The sequence below is a fragment of the Dipodomys ordii genome, unplaced genomic scaffold (genome assembly GCF_000151885.1).
Source record: "Dipodomys ordii isolate 6190 unplaced genomic scaffold, Dord_2.0 Scaffold119, whole genome shotgun sequence".
NCBI classification, from domain to species: Eukaryota; Metazoa; Chordata; class Mammalia; order Rodentia; family Heteromyidae; genus Dipodomys; species Dipodomys ordii.
In genome coordinates this window covers 2,723,286-2,750,656 of record NW_012267335.1, presented here as the reverse complement: position 1 = coordinate 2,750,656, position 27,371 = coordinate 2,723,286, and the positions used below count along the sequence as shown (strand labels likewise).

At 37.5% G+C, this 27,371-nt stretch overlaps 1 protein-coding gene across 3 annotated transcripts; it reads right to left on the bottom strand.

The window, feature by feature from the left end:
* Nucleotides 1-712: 712 nt before the first annotated feature.
* Nucleotides 713-27,371, bottom strand: Otud4 (OTU deubiquitinase 4). Of its 3 annotated transcripts, none has more exons than XM_013029555.1 (20): nucleotides 27,292-27,371; nucleotides 25,259-25,309; nucleotides 21,544-21,590; nucleotides 20,389-20,461; nucleotides 18,638-18,719; nucleotides 16,744-16,876; nucleotides 16,138-16,195; nucleotides 15,369-15,486; nucleotides 15,207-15,271; nucleotides 12,430-12,527; nucleotides 11,369-11,472; nucleotides 11,076-11,262; nucleotides 10,297-10,459; nucleotides 8,028-8,151; nucleotides 7,142-7,197; nucleotides 6,608-6,688; nucleotides 5,143-5,281; nucleotides 4,087-4,347; nucleotides 3,341-3,381; nucleotides 713-2,216 (listed from the first exon to the last, which is right to left on the bottom strand). In XM_013029555.1, the coding sequence occupies exons 1-20, from the start codon at nucleotides 27,337-27,339 to the stop codon at nucleotides 999-1,001; spliced, it is 3,147 nt and encodes a 1,048-aa protein (XP_012885009.1). In that variant the 5' UTR covers nucleotides 27,340-27,371; the 3' UTR covers nucleotides 713-998. The 3 variants fall into 3 exon arrangements, with proteins under 3 accessions (XP_012885009.1, XP_012885011.1, XP_012885010.1); XM_013029557.1 differs by having other exon boundaries at nucleotides 5,143-5,278; XM_013029556.1 differs by having other exon boundaries at nucleotides 12,430-12,524.

The following is a 27,371-nucleotide window of genomic DNA, read 5'->3' as shown; positions in this document are numbered from 1 at the left end:
ATCATATTTTGTACAGTAATTCCAGCCATGACAAGTAGAACATGCAAACGGAAAGTGATAAACACAACCAATGGTGCAAGGAGAAAATAAAACAGTAATCTTTCTATAGAAACTTGTCAAGCTAAAAACTTTTAACATTTCTTCTCAAAATATTTAGAATCTGTCAGTGCATTAGTGTCAAAGTGGCATTAAAAAAACCTCTGCAGTTTTAACAGATGCAGATTATTTCCAAAATGCATAGCATCTACATTTCTTTCGAGTAGGCACCATGATATTTACACCAGTGCTAGGAATTCTTGGTGGAAACAGCCATTTCACTGGATTTCCTACTGTTTCTTAAACATCTATTCTTGTATGCAATCTCAAGTTCAACAGATACTCACCAAAATTCAAAAATATACCCTATGGATATTAAAAGAACTATATACAACATTTCTAAGACACAGGTTAATAGGCTGCCTTATTCAAGTCTGACAGATATTGAGATGAAAGGCCTTTGGGCTGGAAGCATCTTAAAGACAGTGTTTGAGGCTGAGAACTGTTTGAGCCAGTTTATGACTAAGGCATTGCATAATAAAATATACATTTCTATTTGGTGCAATGTTATGTTTTGGAATCTATAGTGTTGTCAAATGGTTCTCTTGTCACTATAAAGCACACATTTCCAACATTTGAAATCAAATTTATACAAGGAAAAAAACCAAACACTAAATCTATGTTTTATATTAAGTCGTTTATAAAAAATACTTTAACAAACTTAGGTTCTATTTTTTATGGGGGCAATCACCCGATAAAGATTTTGAATAAGAAATATGGCAATGCCAGAAATTCACCTGCCCCTTGAACTCATGTCCAAAATCTTGTCCAGAATGGGAATGAGGGTAAAGGGAGGGGAGGAGAGAGTTCCAATTTGGGTTTTTCTTATGTTTTTCTTTTAAAGCCTTCAGAAATATTCCCCCCAAGAACAGGCTTCTGCTCTAAAATACAAGGAGCCATCATCAAGTATGTTGGCCCCGGTGGCCATCTCCCATGCCTGATCTCCTCCTATCTCCCCTATAGGGCCGTCCTCTGACATTTCGATGGTACTGATAACCTTCATCTCGGCTTCTGCTTGGCTGCCCTTTCCAGGACTCCTCACCTCTCACGTGTTGATATCCACCCCTACCAGAAGAGCCCCAATCACTTTTGTACTTCCTGCCTCCATAGGTTTGGTTATAGAACTGCTTGGATCTGCCACTTCTCAGAATGTTAGACACTTCATTTTCATCTTCTGAGCTCTCTTCTTTTGGTCTTTGCACTCTGCTATCCATAGAGTTGGCCCCGGAGCTAACCACATTAGCAGCAGCAGTCTTAGTATCTTTTACTTTTTCTGGTTTTTCTTTCAGACTTTGAATGGTCCTCTTAGGCTCAAGGTCGACAGGCACAGTTTCTCTCTCTCTGTTTAGAATTTGAGTGGGGAGATGAGCTTTGCTCTCAGCTCCAGGAGGAAGGGAAGCCAGTGCCAGATCTGCCTTTCGTGTCTGGGATGACTGTTCTGCTCGGCCTTCATGCTTGGTGCTCACACTTACTTCAGGCAAAGAGTGAGCACCTTCACCCTGGGCTTCTGAGAACTCATTTACTGCAGAGCTGGAAGCACATTCTTTTGACAGATCCAGATTTTCCAGGGGCAGATCCAATTCTTTTTCATCAGAAGGCAGGACAATATTCTGCCTCATGACAGGATTTTCTATAAATCCCTGAAAAGGGTACCCATACCAAACATGAGGAAAGAAAGGAGGTGCAATGGGAACCGGGCCCAAGAATGGACTGGGTCCAAAGGATGGCTGTGGATACATGTTCTTGCCGCTTAGTGATTCTTCATATTCTGCATGAAGCAGCTGCCCAGGGTTCTCAGATTCAAGATCAGCCTGGTAAGACAATTGCCCATGACTTTCAGACACCTGAGATGGAGGGATAACCAGAGGGGAAGAAAATGGCGGCGGCCCAATTTCTGCCTGTGGCATCTGACCATTAACACTGGCCTCAGTCTGCATAGGGAAGTGTGCATCAGCACAAGTACATTCGCTTTCATTCTGAGCAGGAGGTGCTTCTTGGAACCAAGGGTTATGAGGATACACAGGGACAGGGACCTTTGGGTACATCCTGCAGGCTGCCAGATAGGCCTGGTGCAGAGGGTACAGGTAAGAATGTGGAGCCCACATAGGACAACTATATGCCTGAAAGAAACAAAAGAAAATAAACATTTGAAAGAGAGACACATTAGGCTCAAGCTAAGTTTCCCAAGCCTGTACAATACAGACATAGACTGCAGTCCAAATAGGAGATCAGTTCCAATATAAAAAGAACTGGAAAATTAAGTCATTATTTCCAGGCTCCATTTGTTGCCCCTGTCTGAAAACACATACAGAGGCTGACAGGAAAAAGTATTTCAATTACTGGCAGTTTAGACCCAGACCCACATCCTAGCTCTCCCACAGGCTGTATGACTCAGTAAGTTAACTTGCCTAAGTCTAATCTATAGGAAAAGGCTACAAAGAATACATCATCTTCAGTGGTAGAGGCTCCACAATTCTAGGACCCTGAGAGCATTCCAAAGGCAAGGATTAATTTAGACTTCTGACTAACTTCAAAGGTTAACTTCAAAAGTGAAATTCTCCAATTCCTTATATGGAGTTCAGTGAAAAACCAAAATATGAAGAAAATATGACCAGCCAATTGGCTAATTAATTAAACCCAGCACTAACTAGAAAAACATAAAACTAGCCAATGAATAACAACACAAAAACTTATGAAACTGGTCGCTAGAGGACACTTCATTTCATATTCTAAGTGCCCAGAACCCACAGAAACTCATTCAAGATCAAAAGAGAACAGACCTCCAACTCTCTTCCTAGGAAAAACTAATTTTACACTGACGATTTCCGAAAGGACTGCTCTGCTCATCCATGTTACTTCGATCCCTTCAACAATTAAGGCTGGTAGAAAAACAGGAGCCCATTCCATTAAAAGAAAAAAAAGCAAGCTAGACTTGTATATACTAAATGGCTTTCCCAGGGCTACATACCTGAAAAGCAAGCACCACTTTAACCTAGCTCTTCACCCAATTCTTTAGTGAGGACCCTTCCTTGGGCTACTTGCAAAGGCAGCATTTACTGAAGGAATGTCCTCCCAAGATTAAAGCACAATCAGATTAAGAGGGAAAGTAAGCAAACTGAAAATTCTACCACACGAAAAATGTGAATAGTACTGAATAGTGATATTTAGTAAATCTCAGATTAACAGTTAACACTAAATAGTAATAAAAGTTAAAAGTAACTTTGAAGTGATAAAATATAAATACCTTCACACCAAGATTGAAGAAGAATCGGAGAATGTTCTTATCTGAAAACAAAATAATCACTCACTGAAACTATACATTCATCATCTTCAATCCATATGTACACATGTCTAACTAAAACGAGCTGTTTCCTCTAGCCTGTTACAAACAACCCAAAAGTTGCAGCAAAGCTAAACATCAGATTTTTCCTATAGACTAAGTCCAGGTTTGCTACAGCTTTTCTCTACATTAACATCTAAATCCCAAAATAATTTAAACTGTCTTCTCATTAAAAATAAATCTGGGAGAAGGAAATTCAGGTGCTCATTGTATTTCTTTTTCAACTTTGTATAGCTTTTAAAAAACATGAAGTAAAAACGTTGGTAAATGTTAAGATTAATGACAACTAAATCAAATAATAGATATGCCTATAACACCTGGACTTCTACTAAAGGCAAAAGGAGCTCAGAACTTAAAACCAGCCTGAGCTATATATCAAAATTCTCTCAAAAATTAGTAAAAATGGCAACATAATTTTTTAAAAGTTTCAACACTGCTTAATGAAAAGAATAGGAGAGTCACTATTCAACACACATAAAAAAGCATTTTCTAACAAAACCCATCTGAAAAAGGAGTGAAAGACCAAATGACTAGGAGTGAAAACCAAACCCCTGCTGTCTTTCCCAAGTAAGTCCTTCCTGTGGCTTAATATACCTTTCCATTCCACACTAAATCAATTTGTCAAATAGATAAACAGAGGAAGATCTCACCTTTAGGCAGGTCCTCACCAGACTGACACAGTGAATAAGGTGGTGCAATGGCTCGATCTCCCTTTTCATTACAAGGAAACCCAGGATAGAGTGGGTCTTGGTAAAGGCTCAGTGTCTGAGGCAAAGGCATCAAGGGCTGGTTCACTGCCTGTATCGACACAGGAACTGGAGAAGGTGTTAAATGAGCTTGGGACACAGCAGAATCAGGTCCAGTAGTCAGAGTCTGTGTCACTGACAAAACTGGAATTTGAGCAGGAACACCTACAAAAGAGAACGAAAGGAGTCAAAAACAATGAGAGAGTAAAAATACTTCTACTCTAGAAACATGGAATTTCTAGAATGCTATAAACAATAATGTTTCCATTTATAATGGATAGATAATATGGAGACTAAGGATTCAAAGGATTTCTTATCAATGAAGGTCCCTTAGAAACACAGGAACTAAGCCTATCCATGTCTTCTAACTACAATTCTCAAAACCATGTGTAAGCTGGACACTCTTGTAATCCTAGCTACTTAGGAGGCTGAAATCTTGAGGACTGGGGTTCAAAAGCCAGCCCAGGCAGGAAAGTCTGTGAGATTCTTATCTCCAAGTAACCACTAGAAAACTGGAAGTGGCGCTGTGGCTCAAGTGGTAGAGCTCTAGCTTTAAGCTGAAGAGCTCAGGAACACAATGCATGACCAACCAAAAAAAAAAAAAAATGTGCAAGACACAGGTCCTACAAATAGTCCAATTGGGAGTCACAATGGATGAGACCATGGTAAAGGCATAAAATCTTGCTGCCACTTGGTCCTGAGCAAACAAATCCAACAATGAAGGTAACTAGCTCAAGCACTCATCTAGGATGTGTTGTGTGCTCAATGCCCACCACCCACATGAACTGAGACTTCTAACACTAAAGCTCAGCCAAACAGAAGACCAATGAGAAACTAGGATTCCACACACTGAACCCTCCCTATGGTCAAGCTTCCTGGGTCATGCAGAGATGCTCAATCAAGAATTTGTAGACAAAAGGCTTGTATTGACTGGTAGGGTTTTCTAAATTTTTGTCTTACCTGTTGGTCCAAAAGTTGTAGGTTCACTTGGCCAGGCGGGCACAGTGGCTGGTAAAGAAGGCACCGCAGGAGTTAGATGTACCTCTGGAGAAACTAGGAGGGGAGCTGGATTTGATAAAGACACATGTTCTGCTGGCTTCTTCAAAAAATGGGGTAGCAGAAAAGAACAAAAAGATATTTTGATCAGCTATTGATCTTTTTTGTGCTGGTACTTGGAGCTCTGTACTCTTGCTTGACTTTTTCACTAAAGGCTAGAGTTCTACCACTTGAGCCACAAGTCTACTTCCAATTTTTTGTTCAAAGCCATCCTGGGCTTTGAACTGCGAGCCTGAGAGCTCAAGACTCTTGAACAGTTAAGAATACAAGCAATAGACACCAGCACCTGGTGGTGATATTGTTTCTATTAATGTGTGTGAAATAAAAGTTAATAATAGACAAGTAGAAGCTAAAAAAAAACACCACACAACCACAAATACAGTTTTCTTCAAAAACTCTCATTTTCAACTTAACTCAAAGCACCATAAAAAGGTAAAGAAATAAAAATTTATCCAAGTCAGGGCATCAGTGACTCATGCCCATAATCCTAGGAGGATAAGATCTCAGAATCAAGCCAGACCCAGCAGGGAAAGTCTGTCGTCTCCAGTTAATAAGACTGCTATTTCCAATTAACCACCAAAAAGCCAGAAGTACAGGTGTGGCTCTAGTGGAGCAACAAGCTCAGGGACAGTGGCTAACCCCCAAGTTCAAGCCACAATACTGGCACAAAACAACTCACTCAAATGTTAACCAATTAAGTATGTAATAGTTATAACATCAATGCCAACAACAATTTAGACTGACTATTCAGAATAAAAATACAGAAAATAGCCAGGCGCTGGTGGCTCAAGCCTGTAATCCTAACTACTCAGGAGGCTGAGATCTAAGGATAACGGTTCAAAGCCAGTCAGAGCAGGAAAGTCCGTGAGACTCTTATCTCCAATAAACTACTAGAAAACTGGAAGTGGTGCTGTAGCTCAAGTGGTAGAGCAATTGCTTTGAGCTAAAGAGCGCAGGTATAGCACCCAAGCCCAGAGTTCAAGCCCTACAACCGACCTAACTAAATAAATACAGAAAATAATAACCACTCAAATTGTTAATTCTCTCAGTCCTCTTACATGCATTTTAAAATGATAGCATATATTTAAAAACTCACAGGGTGCCAGTGGCCCATGCCTGTAATCCTACTCAGGAGACTGAGATCTGAGGATCGTGGTTCAAAAGCCAGCCTGGACAGGAAAGTCCATGAGACTCTTACCTCCAATTAACCACCAGAAGTGGCACTTTGGCTCAAGGGGTAGAACGTTCACCTTAAGCTAAGAGCTCAGGGCCAGAGCCCAGCCCAGAGTTCAAGCGCCACAACCAACAAACCAAAAAAAAAACAAAAAAACGCTAGAACACTCCATGTCAAATACAACAAATTACTTACTTGTTCTGTGGGAGGCGAGCACTCTAACTTCTTTGACTTTGATGGTGAAGAAACTCTTGTACATTTATCATCACTAACATTCTTTGGGAGTAAAAGAAAAAAGTAATTCTGTATCTCCAAGATTTGGGGTAACTGTGGGTTAACTTGGGGTAACTGGTTGCTTCTATAATTCACTTCACATTCTGACCACATTACATTTTGATGACATTTTTGTGATTTTTCTAATTTTATGTTTTCACCAAGTAACCTAGCTTTGTTAGGGTATATCTTTATCAAACCTCCATTAACTTGAGTCATGGCTTCCAACAATATAACCTCCCCCACTTAAAAGTATCAGTCTATTGTGTATTGTGAATTAGAGGGAAAAGCTACTTTGCAATGGCTTCAGAAACAGCAACTTAAGATGGTAGTACAGTTGGTAATTTCTCCTTTTCCTCTACTTTCTCACTTTAGTAAAACTGTAAAACAGTGAAATCTTTCCTTCACTGCTCCCTAATACTAAAGAAAAGATGAAATTGTATTTTAAACCTTTACCTCCAATGTGCTTGACTCAAGTTTTTTATCCAAGTGAGTATGTCCATGAGTAGACTCTGTAACATGTAATAGATCAAGATAAAAACACATTTTTTAAAAAGCAGAAGCAATTAACAGGTTTGAATGCAGAAGACCAAATATGAAGATAAAGTCAAAAGTACTATTTGAATTATGTTGTCAGTGAAAAAGTTCTTTAAACAGTATTTAACATTCCACTCAAATCAATATTTCTTTCCAACAGTCAGGTATGTAACATTAGATAAATTACCTAGTAAATTTTTAAAGTTTGTTTTCTCAATCTATAATACAGTTGTTCACTCCCCCACCTTTGGGATACATTCCATAGAACCTTAGTCAAAAGCCCACAAATACCTTTCCCTCATATATATATATATATATATATATATATATATATATATATATATATTCTTATATTTATAAAGCAGGCACAGAAGACAATAACAACAGCAGAATAAATCAACTCTTAATAATACAGTGAAAAAAAAGTCAAAACAATTTGATCCATCTCTCAAAATAGCTCCGTTTTTTTTTTCACCTGTTTACTTGGAAGCACTCTATGGCTTCTAAACTTTGGCAAGAGGGCTATCACACTCCTCTTGCACTTTGGGATGGAACACTACTATCTACACCTGGATTATTTACCTACAGATAATAAAACAGCTAATGGATATACAGGCCAAAGGAATGAGGCACATCAGAACAGCAAGAAGCCAAGATTCTGTAAGATTTCAACATGAATACTAAGAACAAAGCTCAATTTAAAACCTTTACTTCTGTTGACTTTGGATTGCTCAAACTGCAGGGAAGTAATGTTTGCTAAAAGCAAAGGACACAGATGACTAAGGAGAAACAATGAAATGCATACCTTTGTCTTTTCGCTCTTCGGCATCCATTCTCCGCCTGCTTCCTTTCCTATCACTTGTATGTGAAGATTTTCTCTGGACACATGGGTTGCTACTCTGAGAAGCTGGCTGACTGACAGATGAGCTCTGTAACATGAACAAAACACAACATTCTGTGTTGAAAATTACGCTAGATTATATGAACAAAAGCTTTATCTTATTCAGATATCTAACTAAAAATCACAAATCTCAGCCCTATATTTTTATACTTCTGAAACAGTATGACCTAGAATCATATCTGTGTTCTGTATTAATAATCTGATCACTGAATCAAAGCATTAGGCAATCAGACCTTCAGTCCAGTAAGTAGTTAAGACGTCCTGCTATCCCCCTTTCAGAAGCTACCTTGACAAATCTTTACCCTGCAACTTACATTTATTTGCAAATATTAACACCCCATCTACCCACCTCTGAAGAATACACTGAAGCAGCAACAATCACACAGAGAAAAACTAGGGGTAGATTAGCAGCCACAGTACACCAGTGCATTATGTTAGTTAAAAACCTTTTTGAATAATAACGTTCTGCTTAAATCAAACCACTAAATGCTATTGTCAAGAGAAAAGTCACATAAGCTCTGTGTGAACTCCAACCTTCTAACTGGTCAAACAAGCAAACTGGATCAGTCAGCTTTTTAAACTGAACTACCACTGAAAATCCCATTCATGTTATATCACTCTTAGTAAACTTTTCACAGTGAGGATTTCCATCCTATTTTCTAGGGAAAAAAAGCCTAAGCCAATATTCAATCAATTTTACTAAGACTAAAAATGAGTACAAAAAACATCTATCATACACGGATTTGGGCACTTCTAGTCATTAATTCCTAAGGACTAACCCCTACACTAAGGACTAACCCCCTACACTGCATCTTTTCAGATGAGCAACTCCAAGGAATTCCACAAGCAGAAGGCCAAGAACTAAATATATGGAGTTGAACATTCATCCTGGTATCACGGGTAGCCTCCCATGACATTGCACTGTATCTGTAGGACACCAAAACATGAACCAGTTAGTTATGACTCTACCATCCTGCCAATAATTCATACACTTATGTGGTACTGGACTTTCCCCTCAGACAGAGGCCTGACTCACATACAAAGTTAAGAAGCCTGAAAGCTCACACACACATCTTTGATTAGAAAAGATAATGTCTAACACACAGAGGAAGGACAAAACAGCAGGGTACAGGTTCTTCCATCTCCAGTCCCCAAACACTATGAAAAACAACTTTCACTGGTCCCACTAGTAAAGTGCAAAGTGACTTTCCTGACTATATGCATATACTCTGAAAAGTGTTAACTAAATAATGAACCTCCAAGCTGTATGCTTATTAACATGCTTGATTCAAAAAAAACAAAAAACAAAAAAAACTACTAGCCAATCAGGGCATGGTGGTACATACTTGTAATACTAGTTCTAGGAGGTGTAAATAATAGTCCAGGGCTGGCCCTGACAAAAAGCACAAGTCCCTATCTGAAAAATAAGTGAAGCAAAAATGGCTGGCATAGTGGCTCAGGTGTTAAAGAGTGCCTGCCTACCAAGTGTGAAGCCCTGAGTTCAAAGCCCAGTACCACCAAAAAAAAACCCAGAATGAGCAAGTAAAAGTTCTTCCTTCTTGTTCTGAAACTCGCTATGTATCCCATGACTGATCTTAAATCTATGAACCTCCTGACTCAGCCTCACAAGTACCTGTAATACAGGAATGTAGCAGCATGGTCGGCTCTACTCATCTTTAAGGGACTTTCAATTTAAAAATTACTAGGCTCACTATCAGGACCTATGGCTTAACACAGAAATTATACTAAGACTTCCAGGATTTGAGGCATGGCTGAAATGGCACAATACATGCCTCAAAGTGCTAAGGTCCTGAATCCAAACTCTAGAAATCCAGAAGAAAAAAAATAACCTTTAAAATTCCCAACCTGACACCAGTGAATCACACTTGCACTCTAGCTACTTGGGAGACAGTCTAAGCTCCAAACCTCTAAGCACAGTTGGACACAGGAGTGCACACCTGTCATGCCAGCTATAGAATGGAGTTTACATATTAGGATTATCATCAAGGCAAACCAGGGCAAAGAAGACAAACCCTACCTTTTAAATAAAAATTTAAAAAATGGAACAAGAAGGGCTGAAAACATGGCTCAGTCAGAACACCTGCCTTGCAAGTGTGAAGCTATGAGTTCAAACACCACTACTGCCAGAAAAAGAAAATCTGTGTATACATACAGAAAGGGCTGGGAAAGCCTGTTCATCTCTGTTCTGAATCTCATAGAGTAAACGAGACTCTTCAATAGCTTGCTTTTCTCTGCGTTCCTCTGGGGAGAGGCCAAAATAATGAGATTCTCGATTCATGTGATCAAAATCCTCAACTCTCTCACGATCAGGTTTTCTGTCAAATGAAACATCCTTGTCAGTAATAACAAAAATCTAGAATACCTAAAATACAATTATCTATTATTCTGCTACATAACTATTTGACATCCGACATTTTAGAATTTGTTGTAGGGCTTTATTCAGTAATACGTATTACCACAAATAATTATAATACAATTATCTATTATTTTGCTACATAACTATTTGACATCCGACATTTTAGAATTTGTTGTAGAGCTTTATTCAGTAATACATATTACCACAAATACTTATAACTTACTAGAACAAAGTAAACCAACACTGTTAGTTGCCTTAATTTCCTGAACAAATGAGAGCACCCTTCTGCTCTAAGAACTTAAGAATAAAATTCGGAATTCACTATTTACCGCATTCTAGGGAATATTAAGTAACAGAATAAGGTTTTGCTAAAATACAACTTCCTACATTGTATGAAAAAAACTTGCTTAAAAAAGTCTCTTTTCTACATTAGTTAATACTTTGCTTTAGAGAGAATTACAAAGAACTGAAAGCCTCAGAATTTTGTCAACATTTTAAATACTTCATATGAACAAACAAGTGTATGTAATATGGCAAATATATCAAAAACATCTCAAGTTGATTTCCAGAATTACCTCATGATCTGAGAAGGTGTCCTGCTGAGATTTTTGTGCTCAATGGAAGATTTCTGAGTCTGGGACCCTGAAGAGTAACTAGAGAATGCATGCTGTTTGACTCCCGAAGGATGCTGCAGTCGAGGAGGTAGTGCAGACGGGGCTTTTATTGGCTTGCTTGGGTTCTTTGGCCCTCTGTAATCCATGTCTATGGCAAAAATCCAGAAGTCACTCATAATATCCCTATTATAAACAAAGCCAATGCCACTATGCCTATCTCAAAGAAATGACAATTGGATTGGATATGCTCTTACCAGAATGCAAATTCTGTCCAGGAGCGGGAGGTTTTTTCATCTTCTTTCCTGACACTGTGTTCCAGCTTTCTGGGGGAGGTGGTTTGAGGTTCTTCGGTACATGTCTTCACAAGGACAAAAAAGACACAGTATCTTACAATACTCCCAGTGAGAACACTAAGACAAATATTCTACATAAGTATTCTATTGTTTACTTACCAAAACATTTTCATCGTTCTCACATTAGAACAATCAAAACTAAAAAAATTCTAATAAAATGACATAAGTCAAAAGTACATTGTCTAACTCAGAAAACAGAAGCCTAGCCTTAAATACAATCTAAAGGAAAGACTAAAGAAGGGATGTTATTCTGCTTCTACCTAATGCTACTATAGTTGAAGTGGCTAGGGATGTTTACTATGCTAGACACACATGTAAACATCAGAAAAAAAGTGCAATGTCTAGCTTTGCTTTCAAATAATCCAATGTCATTCCCATTTGCAAAACTAAAAATATTGGATGGATTTTAAAATATTGCCAAATACTATGCATTGCTAATACTGTCATTATATATTGAATCTACTATACTGTATTCCTTACCTTTATGTATGTGTGTAAATTTCTCTTAGTAAAGCTCAATGTGTGATTACCATTTTCTCAATAAAGGGACCAACTGAACTAAACTAACTCTGTATTAACAAGTCAATAACCATCTAACAAGCACTTACAGAGTATTAACTGCATGAACTCAAAGCTCTAGATGACAACAGAAATGGATATATTATCTGTTCTCCAAAGCTCTTGTACGTTACACTCTACTCAATTTCTCAAATTGCTTTTGTGAACTACAGTGCATTTTAAACAATGTGAATACAGCAAGAATTCTTTAAAATTTGCAAACATGGCAAATACTTAATTTGTGAAGTCGAACTATTTCTCTAAAGATCTGGCCAAATTAATTTTATCAGGGAAATACTTTTCATTGAATTTGCAAATACATAGGACTGTTGAGAAATGCTTATGACTATAAAACAGGTTAAATGTAAGAGGGAGTGAATGACTTAGCTGAGGACAGTACATACTTTTTTCCCATTTCTTCAACCAAAACTGGTCCATTTTCAGAATGACCCCCTTGGGTGTCTGTGCTAGAAAATTTCCCATTGTGATCCAACTTAACCTGCTTGAACAATGCAAGAAATAAAAACCAGTTACTTGACTCCTTTGCACCAATGATCAGTTACTAAATCTTACTGTCTTCAGATTAAAGTGAAAACGTTAAGAAAAATAGAAGCTCAAAAAGGTACAATAAATAAGTCTGTATCCCTAAGCTCCCACATCTCCCTACCTTAAAGAAAAACTTTTTTAAATCCTTTCAATATTTTTTCTAACCTGTTTTTCTAAATAACTCAAGGAACAGACAAGCTATTGAATCTCTAAATAAGAGACCAAAATCAACTAGCTAGTCTTGAATATGAGCCTTCAGAACTGGCTTTTTTTCTTACCACCTATATTATAACCTTGGGAAAACAGAGGTGTGGCTTAGTTGGTAGAGTGCCAGTCTTGAATGAAAAAGCCAAGCAAGAGAAGCTGAGTTCAAACCCCACCCCCCCCACACACACACACCTGCACGCCCGCATGCATGCACACAGGATACTGGACACATTACTCCAGTTTTTATCCAATTTTTAATATTGTGTCCCCGTGACCATTTTCCTCCTTAAACTGATCAACTTATCCTAACACAGAGTAAATCTTAACACTTCTATAGTCATTGTGTACTGACCAATTAGAGCCCCAGGAAACAAACTTCACTTAATGACTTTTCTGTTTAGTCATCCTAACATTTATTAGTACATCCAAGTCCCAAAGCAGCTACTTCATTTCTTATTAAAAAGACACTTGTCTTTTTACTCTGAGTTCTATAAAAAGTTTGAACTAGCTAGGAACCATGCCTAAAATCCTAGCTACTCAAAAGGCTGAGATCTCTGAGGATTGTGGTTTAAAGCCAAACAAGGCAGGAGAAAGACCATGAGATGCTTTTATTCAAAAAGCCAGAAATAGTAGAGCACTTGCATTGAGCAAATAAAGCTCAAAGACAGCGCCCAAGTTCAAGCCACAGGATAGACAGAGATACACACACACACACACACACACACACACACACACACACACACACACACACACACACACACACACACACACACACACACACACACACACTATTTAGACAGACAGACAGATATATTTTTTTTTTTTTTTTTTGCTTTGGCCGTAGGGCCTGAACTCGGCCTGGGCACTGTCCCTCAGCTCAAGGCCAGCACTCTACCAATTGAGCCACAGCACCACTTCCGGCTTTTCTGCTTATGTGGTACTTAGGAATCGAACCCAGGACCTCATTCATGCAAGGCAAGCACTCCACCACTGAGCCACCATCCCAGCCCCCGATTACTATATTTTATGCAATAAATGGTCAAATAGTAGTAGAAAAATTTTGTAAAAACTGTTTAACCATCTGCTCTATGAATAACATCTACTTTGCCAAAAGCAATTACAACTTCAAAGGAACTATGTTTGCTTTAAAATAACAAGCAAGTCAAAATATAAGATAAGCAATCTTCTTTCCGTGTTAAGATGGTTGGGTAGTGAGACTTCTAAGCCCTGAATTCCTTCTTCAGTTTTGTTTTCTTTCAAGTTTTTCAAATTGGTGTACTGAAAGTTTCCAAAACTGATATACTGAAAGCTTCCACAAATGATCCCACTTCTGATAACCCCAAAAGCAAGCAGTATGTCCTGTGTTTTTTTCTCACTTTTCAAGCACCCCAAATCAGAATGCTATGCAAAGCCTGTAATGTCTGTACTAACACCCAGAACAGAATCCCAGACAATCTGATACCTGTCAGATTAACTAACTTATCATAAAGACCATTTCCACCACACTTCAACAAGAAATGATTTTGTCAGCTGTTTTAATTTTAAAGGAATACATTTTTGGTTTGGGTTTTTATAATATTTTCCCATAAAAACAACTTGGTAAATTATCTTTCCATCTTAGCATTATTAAAATTTTGGATCAGATAATTCATTATTGTTTTCCCTATCATTTACCTCAACCAAATAAAATTGCATCTTCTGTTCATTCAAAAAAAAAAAAAAAACACAAAACTTTGTTGTGGAGGAGGCTGTCTTGTGCACTGTGGGAGGTACAATACTCAATGTTTATTAGTCTTAAAGAAAAAAGTCCTCCTCTAACGTGCCATTCTACTTTAAATATCAGAGGTAAGCTGGGCACTGGTGGCTCACACTTGCATTTCTACCTACCTTTAAGGAGGAGGCTGAGAGCTGAGCATCATGGTTCAAACCCAGAGCCTTCAGCAAAGTAGTGAGACACTTAATTCCAATTAACCAGCACAAAGCTGGAGAGGAAGTGTGGCTCAAGTGCCAACTTCAAGTGAAAAAAGTCAAGCAAGAGTTCAAGATCCTAAGGTTCAAACCCTTGTGTTGGCACTTAAAAATAAATAAACCCATTATATACAGTGGTTCATGCCTATAATCTCAGCTATGCCGGAGGTTGAGATTTTAAGCCAGCCCAGGCAGAAAAGTCTGTTGAAACTATCTACAATTAAATAGCACAATGCTGGATTAGAGGTATAGCTCAAAGATAGAGCCCTAGACATGAGCAAGAAAAACCAGAGAGGGAGGCCACAAGTTCAAAGCTGTACAGTACCACCATGCACACTCAAAAATATACACAACAAAAGATACATACATTCTGAAATACAAACTTACAAAACATTCAGACCTCAACTATTCTCTTGGTCTTAACATACAGTCCTTCATTCAATTAATAAAAATTACTTACTTGGTATTTATCTCCAACTTCATACTGTAAGCCCGCAGCAATGGAATAATCACGTTTTTGTTGGGCTGTTAAAAAAAAAAAGTGTAAAGTTTACTTCATTATTTTCAAGTACCACAAAACCACCTTAAGGGAAATGTAGATTTTTTTTCTTTTTTAACATACCCTGTTTAGACTTGAGCCAAATTTCATACTCCACATTTCGATAGACTGTTGGGTTGAGTGACTTCAGAACCTTTCTGGAAAGATGAAGGCTAGCAGAGTTCCCAGTGTTCTTTGGGTCCTTAGCCAAGAAAGTGAAGTCCAATTAACACTGGAATGCTTTATAAATATTTTTGTTTCAGATAAATACAAAAATCAAATCAAATTTTTTAAAAAACTCAAAACATCAAGGTGCCTCTTATAAACTGGTAAAATGATCCTGATACTAATGAAAATATACCCCAGAAGACCATAAAGCCCTGTGAGTTTATGTTAAAAGAATTAATGGCTCATGCTTCTAATTCTAGCTACCAGAAGGCTGACATCTGAGGATCGTAGTTTGAAGCCAGCCTAAGGAGAGATCTCCAATTAACCACTCAAAAACAGGAAGTGGCACTGTGGTTCACGTGGTTCAAGAGTCCCTTAAGCACAAAGAGGCTCAGGGACAGCACCAAGGCCCTGAGTTCAAGACCCACAACAGACAAAAAAAGAAAAAGGGGCTGGGAAGGTGGCTCAGTGGTAGAGTGCTTGCCTTGCATGCCTGAGGCCCTGGGTTCGATTCCTCAGCACCACATAAGCAAAGAGAAAAAAGCCGGAAGTGGCGCTATGGCTCAAGTGGTAGAGCGCTAGCCTTGAGCTGAAGAGCTGAGGGACAGCGCCCAGGCCCAGAGTTCAGGCCCCACGACCGGACCCAAAAAAAAAAGAAAAAGAATTACAATTTTTTTTTAAATACCTCATCGCTTGATGAAGGCTTAAATCCATTCACATCAGCAGCAGTGGTGGTTTTGCTCCTAAAAAGGAAGAAATGTAGTGATAAAATTTGGAATAAAAAAGCTTATTTGCATGTAACCTCTAAAAACCTAATCAAATAAAATCCAAATAGTCAGAGCTATACTCCAGTAAACTCAGTCAAGTTTTAGTGTATATATACACATGTAACTGAAAGTCAAAGACTTCAACTAATTAATATTAGCTACTATTTAACAAAAAAAAATATAGAATTTTTAAGATAGAGTAATTTAATTTACAAAAGTTCAATATAAGCTTTCAAGAGTTGTGCAGTAGTTGTATATGCATGTAATCCTAGCTACTAAGAAGACTAAGATCCAGAGAATCGAGATTCAAGATCAGGCCAGGAAGAAAAATCCAAGAACTTATAACCTTCAAATATAATAAAAACTAGGTAAAATTAACAGCAGGGTAAGAAGCTTCAGATCATTGTTTTATGAATACCAAAAAAAGATTGTTACTTTATAAACACTAACAATTTATGACACAAAACTAAAATGTTTTTTAAATGGTCCTAGAAAGATATGATCAGATTTAAATTCACTCTTACTTGCAACTATCATCCTCTGAATCTGATATTTCACTGTTGTTTTCATCAACTACTTCAGAGGTTTCAAGTCCCATCATGATTTTACTCACATCAGTTTTAAATACCTTCTCATACAACAATTCATAAAGTAGAGCTGAAATAAATAAGAAAGATTTTATACAATATTAATTGCAGGCATTTACAAAAAATGTAGGAATAGGATGAAAGTGATTATACTGCTCAGTCTTTTAAAATCCAAAGTGAACATCTGTGCTATCTTATGGTCAGTAACATAATCAAAAATGACCCTGAAAGCAACAAGAACTTCTGTCTATGCATCATAGTTTAAAATGTTTTTTTAGAAAAATGTGATTTTTTTAAACAAAAACATAAAAAAGAGTAACAGAACTGTGAATCAAGTGTAACAACAGGGAAAGCTAAAACATGCATACTGAGCAATTATTACACTCCACTTACTGTGCTTAAGCTTTTTGCATCTTCTCATGTAATCTCAGCACACAAAATACAATACATTTAGGGACGTCACATGCCTAATCAAAAGATTTGGTTTAACTACACTAAGCAGCATTAAGATGGAGTGAAAGAGTAATACAAAACAGCATAGTATGCTAGCTTTCCCATAACCTTGGACAAGTCACTTCTCACATTTCTATAAAATGAAAACATGAGCAGCGTAATGGTGACTCATGCCTATAATCCTATTCAGGAGGCTGAGATGTGAGGATCTCATGGTTTGAATCGGCACAAAGTTACCAAAAACACTGGAATTGGAAATGTGGTTTAAGTGGTAGAGCACTAGCCTTGAGAAAAAGCTCAGGGACAGCAAGGACCTGAGTTCAAGCTCCAGTACTGGCACACAAAAAATATGTTTCTGTCTTATCACCTGGCTTCAGATATTAATTTTATATTAAAAAAAATATGCTCTTAGAAACCAGATTCTCAGTAAACAAGGAAAAATTATCAAAAACTGAAAACCACATGGATTTGACAACTCCTGTTTATTAGCTTAATTACAGTGAGCTTTATGGAAACAAAGTGCACTAAGAATTCATGCACAGTGGTGCTCACCATCTAAACGAATCCCCCAGAGTCCTGCTTGTCACAGACCATCTTTCTTCCAGATTCTGGTAAAAGGAGATGCACCCCTTATCACCACACTTTCAAATACAGGAGGGTGGCAGGCTACACAGACTTTTTCCCCCACAGGTTAAATACAGACTATGACAAATAGGGAACATGGGGGAAGACACAGCCCAAGACAAGCAGGGTAGACTTTTATTTGGGGCCTTTCAAAATCTAACAAGCCTTTTAAACTTTTTATCACTTTCAGTACAAGTATCTTTACTGGCTACTGCTACCTTAAGAACAGAAGTAAATTTGTTGCTCGACCGGCACCATTGCACAGCTTTGGATGAGAAACCTGTTGTTTCTCACAACAGGTTAACAATGGACCTAACAATTGAAAGATCCCTTTGTCTTCTCCACAAGGAAAGAAGTTTCTTCCTTTTTTTTTGATACTTTTTTTATTGTAAAAATAAGGAAAGAAATTTCTTGAAGGAAAGATTTAAGAAAATGTGGAGGTAATTTGGTTGTCACATGGTACACTAGTCTTAAAGGCATCTTCTGGTAGAGGCTAGTGATGTTACTAGACGCCCTGTAGGGCACAAGAGGGCACCCACAGGGGAGGACTGAGGACTGTCTGACTCAAAATGTCAACAGTGCTGAGATTAAGTGCTGAGACTAGCCCCTACCTTTCAAATGCTTGATCTGCTCAGTCATTTGGATATTCACAGTACGTATTACTTAAAAAGAAAATTCTTAATCTACAACTTCTCATTAAGCCCATATAATTCAGGAATATAATTTCTTTCCTAAACACAAAGTGCTAACTTACATTGACACACAGCAGAACTTTCTTTATACTTTATGGGATAGACAATATCATAATGATTTCCATTTGAAAAACACAGTAACACCTGAAAGGAAACAAGAAGACATCTTTCAGTCTGGCTCATATCCATATATACGTTTACAAAACAATTTAAGTGACCCATGTCTCTAAATATTAGATGATTTTCAAAAGACAAAAGCAAAAAGTATTTTAGAAGCAACCTTAACATAAATGTTGTCAAACTATGGTTTACTTCAAAACTCTACAGCCTGTAAATCAGCATTTTCTTAAAGACTTATAGAAATGTTTACAGAATCTCAAAAGTCACATTCATTTCAATTAAAAGAACAATAAAATCAAAAAATTGTAAGAAAATGTTCACACACAATCCCAAAAGTCAGGAGACTAAGGTAGGAGAATGTTGAGTTCAAGTCCTACCTAGGCTACAGACACTGTCTCCAAAAAGGGAGAGCATGAGAACAAGCCTAGAGTGAGAGAACCAAGCATGAAATCTTATGAATGCTACTTCTCTAGAGGCAGAACTCAAAAGATAAATTTTCTTGCTTTAAAATTTTAAGTATTTTCTTAATCGTTGATTACTTAAAGAGAAATTTACTTACATTTATCTTGTTTAGAATGTCATATCCCCAAAACTATAGTTGGAAAGGTAACTGCTAAGTTCATTTCCCTTCCTCCTTAGCATTTTTAGTATGGTGACATACAAGTCTCTTTAACTTAGCCTATATGATTCTGAAATCACTAATTAAAACAAAACTTAATGAAGCAGTTGGTGTTTTCCCTCTAGGATTCACAAAACTTTTTATTGTTTCCATTTATGACCAAATGATACAACACCACACATTATCGTTAAAACTACATATAAATATCAAGAATATGCATGACTATCAAAAATTACTTCTGGTGGTTCAAGCCTATAACAGTTAGCTACTCCAGAAGCTGAGATCTGACAACTGCAGTTCCAAGCCTGTAACAGTTAGCTACTCCGGAAACTGAGATCTGACAACTGCAGTTCCAAGCCTATAACAGTTAGCTACTCCGGAAGCTGAGATCTGACAACTGCAGTTCCATGCCTATAACAGTTAGCTACTCCGGAAGCTGAGATCTGACAACTGCAGTTCCAAGCCAGCCAAGGCAGTCTTCTCTCCACTAAACTACATTTAAAAGATAGCTTGAAGTAGAGCTACGGCTCAAGTGGTACAGTGCTAGTCTTGAGCAAAAGCAGCTCAGGGACAGTGCCCAGGCTGAGTTCAAGCCCAGTATGAGCACCAGAACAAAACAAAAATACCTTTTGAATGCAAATCTGAGAACCTACATTCACAACTTTATTCAACTCAACAGTGGCAAGGGGATACAAAGTTACACAACTCAATGCTAATTGCTCATCATTAAAAAATTCACAATTCCTGGGGCTGGGAAGGTGGCTCAGTGGTAGAGCGCTTGCCTTGCATGCATGAGGCCCTGGGTTCAATTCCTCAGCGCCACATAAGCAAAAAGAAAAAAGCCGGAAGTAGCACTGTGGCTCAAGTGGTAGAGCGCTAGCCTTGAGCTGAAGAGCTGAGAGACAGAGCCCAGGCCCAGAGTTCAGGCCCTACAACACCAGACAGACAAAAAAAAAAAAAAAATTCACAATTCCATAGCTTCTTCAGTATTTCAAAAACTAGGTTAAGAGGTCAAGGTGGCAAATACTGGTTATTTTACTTAAATCTTTTACAAACACTTAGAAAAGGTCTTACCTTTTCAGGAAAATTATTTTCAGTTACTTGTGAAGGAGAAACATTTGGCTCCCGATATATCACAAAATCTTTCCTGAAAATAACAAGAAATTACTTAAGGATACCTCATGACTTTAATCATTCATCCATTCATTAATTTAACAAGGCTCTTGATCCAGAGTTATGTTCCAGGCACTTGACATATAGCAATAAGAAAGCAAACAATGAAAGGTAAGTCATAAACCCATTGTAAACTATTTTCTAAAATATAAAATTTCAAATAATTTGTATATAAATAACTTCATACACATTTCTAAAAGGAGATCTCAAAAAAATAAAATCACAGAACTTTTGACTGAAATTTTGATATTTTGGAAAGAAAAAACACTAATCCGTTGATGTTATTTTAGTTTTGTTCCAATGGCCATTCACTGTCACAGGCCCAGGGAAAAGTAGGTCATCTCTCTGATAAAGGATAGTTGGATAGGACATAGCTCAGAAAAATGTCTATATCCTTATCCAAATACATTCTGAGATATTAAAAATCACGAAGATTAATATCTGAGTATCAAAATCTAACTGATGCAATTTAAAAACAAAATAAAATATAACCCCTGTTTTCACTACATTTGATTCTAGTGCCCTGCATCTTGTATATATATTTTTCTAATTTGGGAAGAGGAAGGGAAATAACAAAATGCTGAAATAAGGATACAGGTTGACCCACTGTAACAATGAGATGTACAAGACACTATGTTGAAAATGAACTTTACAGATTCTGGGTGTGGAGGAGAGGGAGAAGTTGGAGAGGTGGGGAGGGAAGGGATAATAGGGGAAAAACAAAGAAGGGGGTAACAATGCTTGATAGGAAATGTACTCATTACCTTACTCATATACCTGTAACCCCTTTGTACAGTATCTTTATATTAAAAATATGTATTTTAAAAAATAAAATAAAGTCAGGCATAGTGCCACACATTTATAATCCAGAACTCTTTCAGGACATGTGCAGACAGAAAGGGGTTAGCCTAACTAAACCAACAGAAAAACTAAACCAACAGAAAACAAAAAAATGTTTTAATACTCAAAGTATAAAATGACCTTGCTAGTCTAACTTTTTATTTAAGTGTAGCCTTCCCCCAGTGGTGTTTTTTATTTACTTATATTTCTCTTTACCTGTACATAAGGGAGAGGGCACTTATTTCCACTTGTCCCACCCATTCCTGTATCAAAGGAGAAGAAAGTTAGCACATGTATATCACACACCTTTATACTTTAAACATTACGCATACTTTATACACACTCTTTATGTAGCATACCTAATGAGCTTAGTCTGTAATATCACTAATATTGTGACTATTAGAAAATCATTTAATAGAATAGACCTTAACATATTGGACTAAAAAGCAGTCTATTAAATTTTTGGCCAATTATCTTTTACTTCTGTAAGGTGAGAAGAATTTATTGAAGAAAAGGTTTATCCTCCAACCCAGTTCCTAGAACAGAACAGCCCATTTCAAAATACCAAAATATTGAATACAAGAAAATTAGGAAGCATTAAAAAGGTGGGTTTTTTCAGGATACCAGTGGCTCAAGCCTATAATCCTAACTATTCAGGAGGATGAAATCTGAGGTTTGAGGTTTGAAGCCAGACTGAGCAGAAAAATGAGACATTTTTAAATTCTAGACTAAACTCTACTTTTGTCTGGTTAAGTAAACAATGGCTATCATAAATTATTCTCTTCAGCACTAACCAGGATTAGTTGAAAATTGCTTTTTTTGGTCGATCTGAACTCTGGGCCTGTGTACTGTCCCTCAGCAATTCAGCTCAAGGCGAGCGCTCTACTGCTTGAGCCACAGTGCCACTTCTGGTTTTCAAGTGGTTTATTGGAGATAAGAGTCTCAAGGAGTTTCCTGCCTGGGCTGGCTTTGAACCTCGATCCTTAGATCTCAGCCTCCTGAGTAGCTAGGATTGCGGGCATGAGCCATCAGCGCCCAGTGAAAATTACTTTTTAAAAAATAATTTTAATCAATGTTCTATTACCAATGCCTTCTACTATGGGCTGTAACTTAACACTTTTTCTGTAATATACATCTTAAAGATAAAAAGGTTGAGAGAAGCTGGGTACTGATAGCTCACGCCTATAACCCTAGCTACTCAGAGAAGGCTGAGATCTGAGGACAGTGGTTCAAAGCCAGCCTGGGCAGAAAAGTCCCCAAGACCTCTTATCTCCAATTAACCACTCAAATACCAGAAGTAGAGCTCTGGCTCAAAGTGGTAGAGATATAGCCTTGAGCAAAAGAGCTCAGGGACAGCACCCAGGCCCTGAGTTAAAGCCCCAAGACCAACAAAAAAAAAAGGAGAGAAAAAAATTTCTGCAAAATTTGTTAATGACTATATAGTATTCAAAACTACATCAACTGCTAAGTACTGGTGGCTCACATCTATAATCCTAGCTACTCAGGAGACTGAGATCTGAGGACTGAAGTTCAAAGCCAGCCTAGGCAGAGAGAAGGGCTTACTGATTTCTAACTGTAGACTGTAATCTCCAATTAACCAGCAAAAAAGTTAAAATGAAAGGGGTGACTCAAGTGGTAGGTAAAGCACCAGCTGTGAGCACAAAAGCTGAGCAAGAATGTAAGGCCCAAAGTTCAAGCCCCAGTACTGACACTTAAAAAAAGAAAAAAAGATTCAGTATCATTAGGAAATGAAAATCACAAAGAACTTTGTCAGAATTGTGGAACAATTTCAATTCTCATATATTGCTCATGAAAAAGTAAAATTATATTGAACCATTTTTGAAAACATAGAGACCATCTCTGTGTTCAGAGTTTAATTCTAGTAGACAGAATATATAGTATGTCTTGTTTTCCCAGTATCAAATACTCAAAATGAGGACCCAAAAACTGATTTAGGTCTGGAATAAGAGCCAGAGAATCTACACCTTTATGCACACACGGGTGATTTTTATGTGAATAATCAAAACCAGTCCCATTTCAAGTCTTAATTAAGCATAACCTCCACTCCAGGCCATCAAACTACCTGCCCCAACGACACAGCCCTGATTTATCTCTCACTACTTCTTACCTTTACATGCTCATGCTCCACACTAACTTCCTGTCCTCTGAATCTGCCTTACTTAGTTTTCACTTCTAGAATACCCTTCAGCAAAGGCCCTGCTTATTTAGGATTTATCCAGACTTCTAATGTGAATTCATTCCCTGTCAAGTTAGTTGGAACTAAAACTATGGTGCATGTAACACTGTATGGTACAGGTACTTTCCTTACTTAAATCTGGCTTTCTTGCCTATAACAGAAAATTTCTTTGGTCATCTCAGATATCGATCCCCATGTGACCATCAAGTCTTAGATATAACTCAAGCACTCAAATTAGTGCTAGACTATTATCAAAACAATACACCAAAATCATTCACCAAACATCCTTCTTCCTATGCTACATTTCATGAATTGAGATTTTTGCTTTCTTTTTTGGAATTCTAGGGACCAATTAATACTAGGGCCTAGAATACACTAAGTACACACTATATCTGGATATTTATTTCCGGCTTTTTGTTTATGTGGTATTGAGAAATCAAACCCAGGGCTTCATTCATGCTAAGCAAGCACTCTACCACTAAGCCATATTACCAGTCCTATTTGGATATTTATTGTGAAAGCATTAATTTTGTAAGCAGGAAAAAATAACAAAAAAATTAACTTCAACATGACTGAGAAAGTGTGGTAACAGGTAGACACTCTTCTTAGTATCTCCACTCCATTCACAAGCTGATCACAGGAAATGGAACCTCGAAAACAAATTTGCCTTCTTGCCAGCCTGAACAGAAGTTTTCTGAGACTCCTCCAAATTAGCCAGCAAAAAATGGTAGAGGAAGTATAGTTCAAGTAGCAGAGGGCCAGCTGTGAGTAAGAAAGCTGAGCAAGAATGAGGACCTGAGGACAAGCCCCATTAGCATGCAAGCACACACGTGCACACACATACGCACATGCACACATACATACATACACATACACATTCTGCCTCCTCAATTACCCAAGGAAGAAATCCAATCTCACCTTAACAAATCCCACAAACTCTCCAACACAGTATTATGAAAATCACCAGTATTAAGATTTTGTATGCTACATTCACAAGCCATTGTGACAAAAATAAAGACAGTCGATCTCTATCCTTAGTGAGGAAGCCTCTGGTAAATCATGCCTATTACTCCCAATTAAATGTTCCACAAAGTGCTTACCTAGGAGATAGAGAATGTTTATAAGCAATCACAGTATTGTCATTTGTAACCCCATACTCCACTTCAGAGTGTGTGTGTGCGTGCGTGCATGCATGCCAGTCCTGGGACTTGAATTCAGGACCTGGGCACTGTCCCTGAACTTTTTTAACTCAAGGTCACAACTCTAACACTTGAGCCACAGCATTTTTTAACTTTTGATAGTTAATTGGAAATAAGCATCTCATGGACTTTCCTGCCTAGGCTGGCTTTGAACTGTGATCCTCATATCCGAGACTCCCAAGTAGCCAGAATTACAGAAGCCCAGCTTTCCACTTCAATAAAGCTTAAATACTTACTTTTTTTTTTTTTTGGTTGGTCGTGGGGCTTGAACTCTGGGCTTGGGCACTGTCCCTGCACTCTTCAGCTCAAGGCAAGTGCTCTACCCCCTTGAGCCACAGCACCATTTCCAGTTTTCTAGTGGTTTATTGGAGATAAGAGTCTCACGGACTGACTTTCCTGCCTGGGCTGGCTTTGAACTGCAATCCTCAGATCTCAGCCTCCTGAGTAAGCTAGGATTACAGGCATGAGCCACCAGTGCCCGGCTAATACTTACTATTATACAACTAAAAAATCAATGTATTAAATTACCACATACCTGTGGATTTTCTAGACGTTTTAAATATTCTTCAAATGACCCCTCTATAAACTGCAAAAAAAAAATTATATTAGAAATGTACTTAAGAAATACAAAAAAACAATGTTAACTGCTACAACTGTTAAGGTTCACTTTGAATTACTAAGTTGTTTGGGGGTTTTTTGGCCAGACCTAGGTCTTGAATCCAGAGCCTGGGCACTGTGCCTGAGTTGCTTTTGCTCAAGGCTAGCACTCTTCACTTGAGCCACAGTGCCACTTCTGGCTTCTTCTGTTTATGTGGTACTGAGGAATCGAACCCAGGGCTTCAGGCATGCTAGGCAAGCATTCTACTGCTAAGCCACATTCCCAGGCCAATTACTGAATTCTGACTGATCTGAGATACATCAGTATTAAAATATATACATAACCTAACCATAACAATATACACAAATCATTAAAACTATAAACTTAAAGAGTATTATATACATGTGTGTGAGACAATCAGTAAACAGCAAAAATATACAGAAGAATTGAAAGAATAAATATTGCCAGGAATCCTCTCCACAAAGAATAACTCAAGATGAAGACTAGAATCTGAACTGACACAAGGAGTAGATACTCCAAAGATCGTTACTGTGGCATATGGGGAGACAGGAGCAACCTGACCAGATGCGCAAGTTGGCAGACAGTTGAGAGAGACAAATCAAATGGGGGCCAATAGAGGACTTCTAGCCCAGGTGGATTTTTACATTACAGAGAAAGGGTAATTTATAAAATCACTGCACACAACATTCTAAACTAGAAATATAACAAAAGCATAAGATTAATGTGGTAAGCTCAGTGATAGTAGATCATACTTGTAATCCTATACAAGAAGCTAGGATCTCGATGATCAAGGTTCCCACAATACCCCCTTCCCAATTCTTGCCAAAAGAAACTCCTAGAAAGCTATTATTATTACACTGAAACTTTTCCCTTTATTTTCACATGACCATACCTCATAAGATTATGTGGACTAAACAAATACATGAAAAGCAATTAAAATAATAGTATGTAACCAAAGTTAGCAATGTCTACCGTTATCAATAGTTTTACACTCTAGTCAATAATTCATTTGAACGTTCAAGTATTTATAATAGGCCTTCCCCAACCCTCTTTACCACCACAATCGTATCCTAGTCTTCCACATTACCAATGTTTTAATATAGTATCAAGAGGTAAGTATTCATATGAATATTATATTAATATATTTAAGTATTATAATGAAGCAAGCAGATAACTCCCCCTGTACAATATATTACCATCCATCCTAAATCACAGAACCCAAATTTGCTTCAATATAGGGACTGCCTCAACATTTTTCCTATTGAGTCTTATATTTTGATTCTGCAAAGTTTCAGTATTCTTTACTAATCCATGAGGGAAATGTCACTACAAGTTGTCAAGTTATATAATTCTCAATAATAAAACCAATAACAAGTAGCTACTATAAGGCTTTAAATGCAAAATGAAAATAGGTCACTGTCATCTTATTCCATAGTTTACTATATACTAGAGAAAATTATACTAGTTGTTATACAACATTTTAACTATCAATCACCATTTACACAATTACAGTGTTCTGATGTGATTTCACAATGAATCCTGCAAAGTAAAAATCTGTAAATGCCTTCTGACAAAATTAAAGGTTCAATATAATTTTAAAACACCAGTCTGAATGTTTTAATTCATGCAGAATTACCAATCATGAAGACCACTATGAATCAATACTTAATTCCCTGATCATGTCAAAGCAGCTGAGCTTGCAAGAAGCTTGTATACAGGTCATCATTCCACCCAATACAGTTTACTGTCTTATTCAGCTTTCAAAATGTATGAACAAATGAGTATAATACAAAACAGCCTAGAAAATATCACAACTAAACCAATTTTTACAAGGGTCATTTTCATAGGCTGAATTTATATCTAGACTATAAAATTTCCCTTAAAACATTTCCAAAGGCCAAAATGTAAATACAAGTCAAGACACCATCACATATGACATTTTAAATTACCGCTTCAAATTTCTCTCTGTTTTCCCGAAGATAGTGAATGCAGGCCATTCTAACTTCAACATGGCGAGACTGAGAGTGCA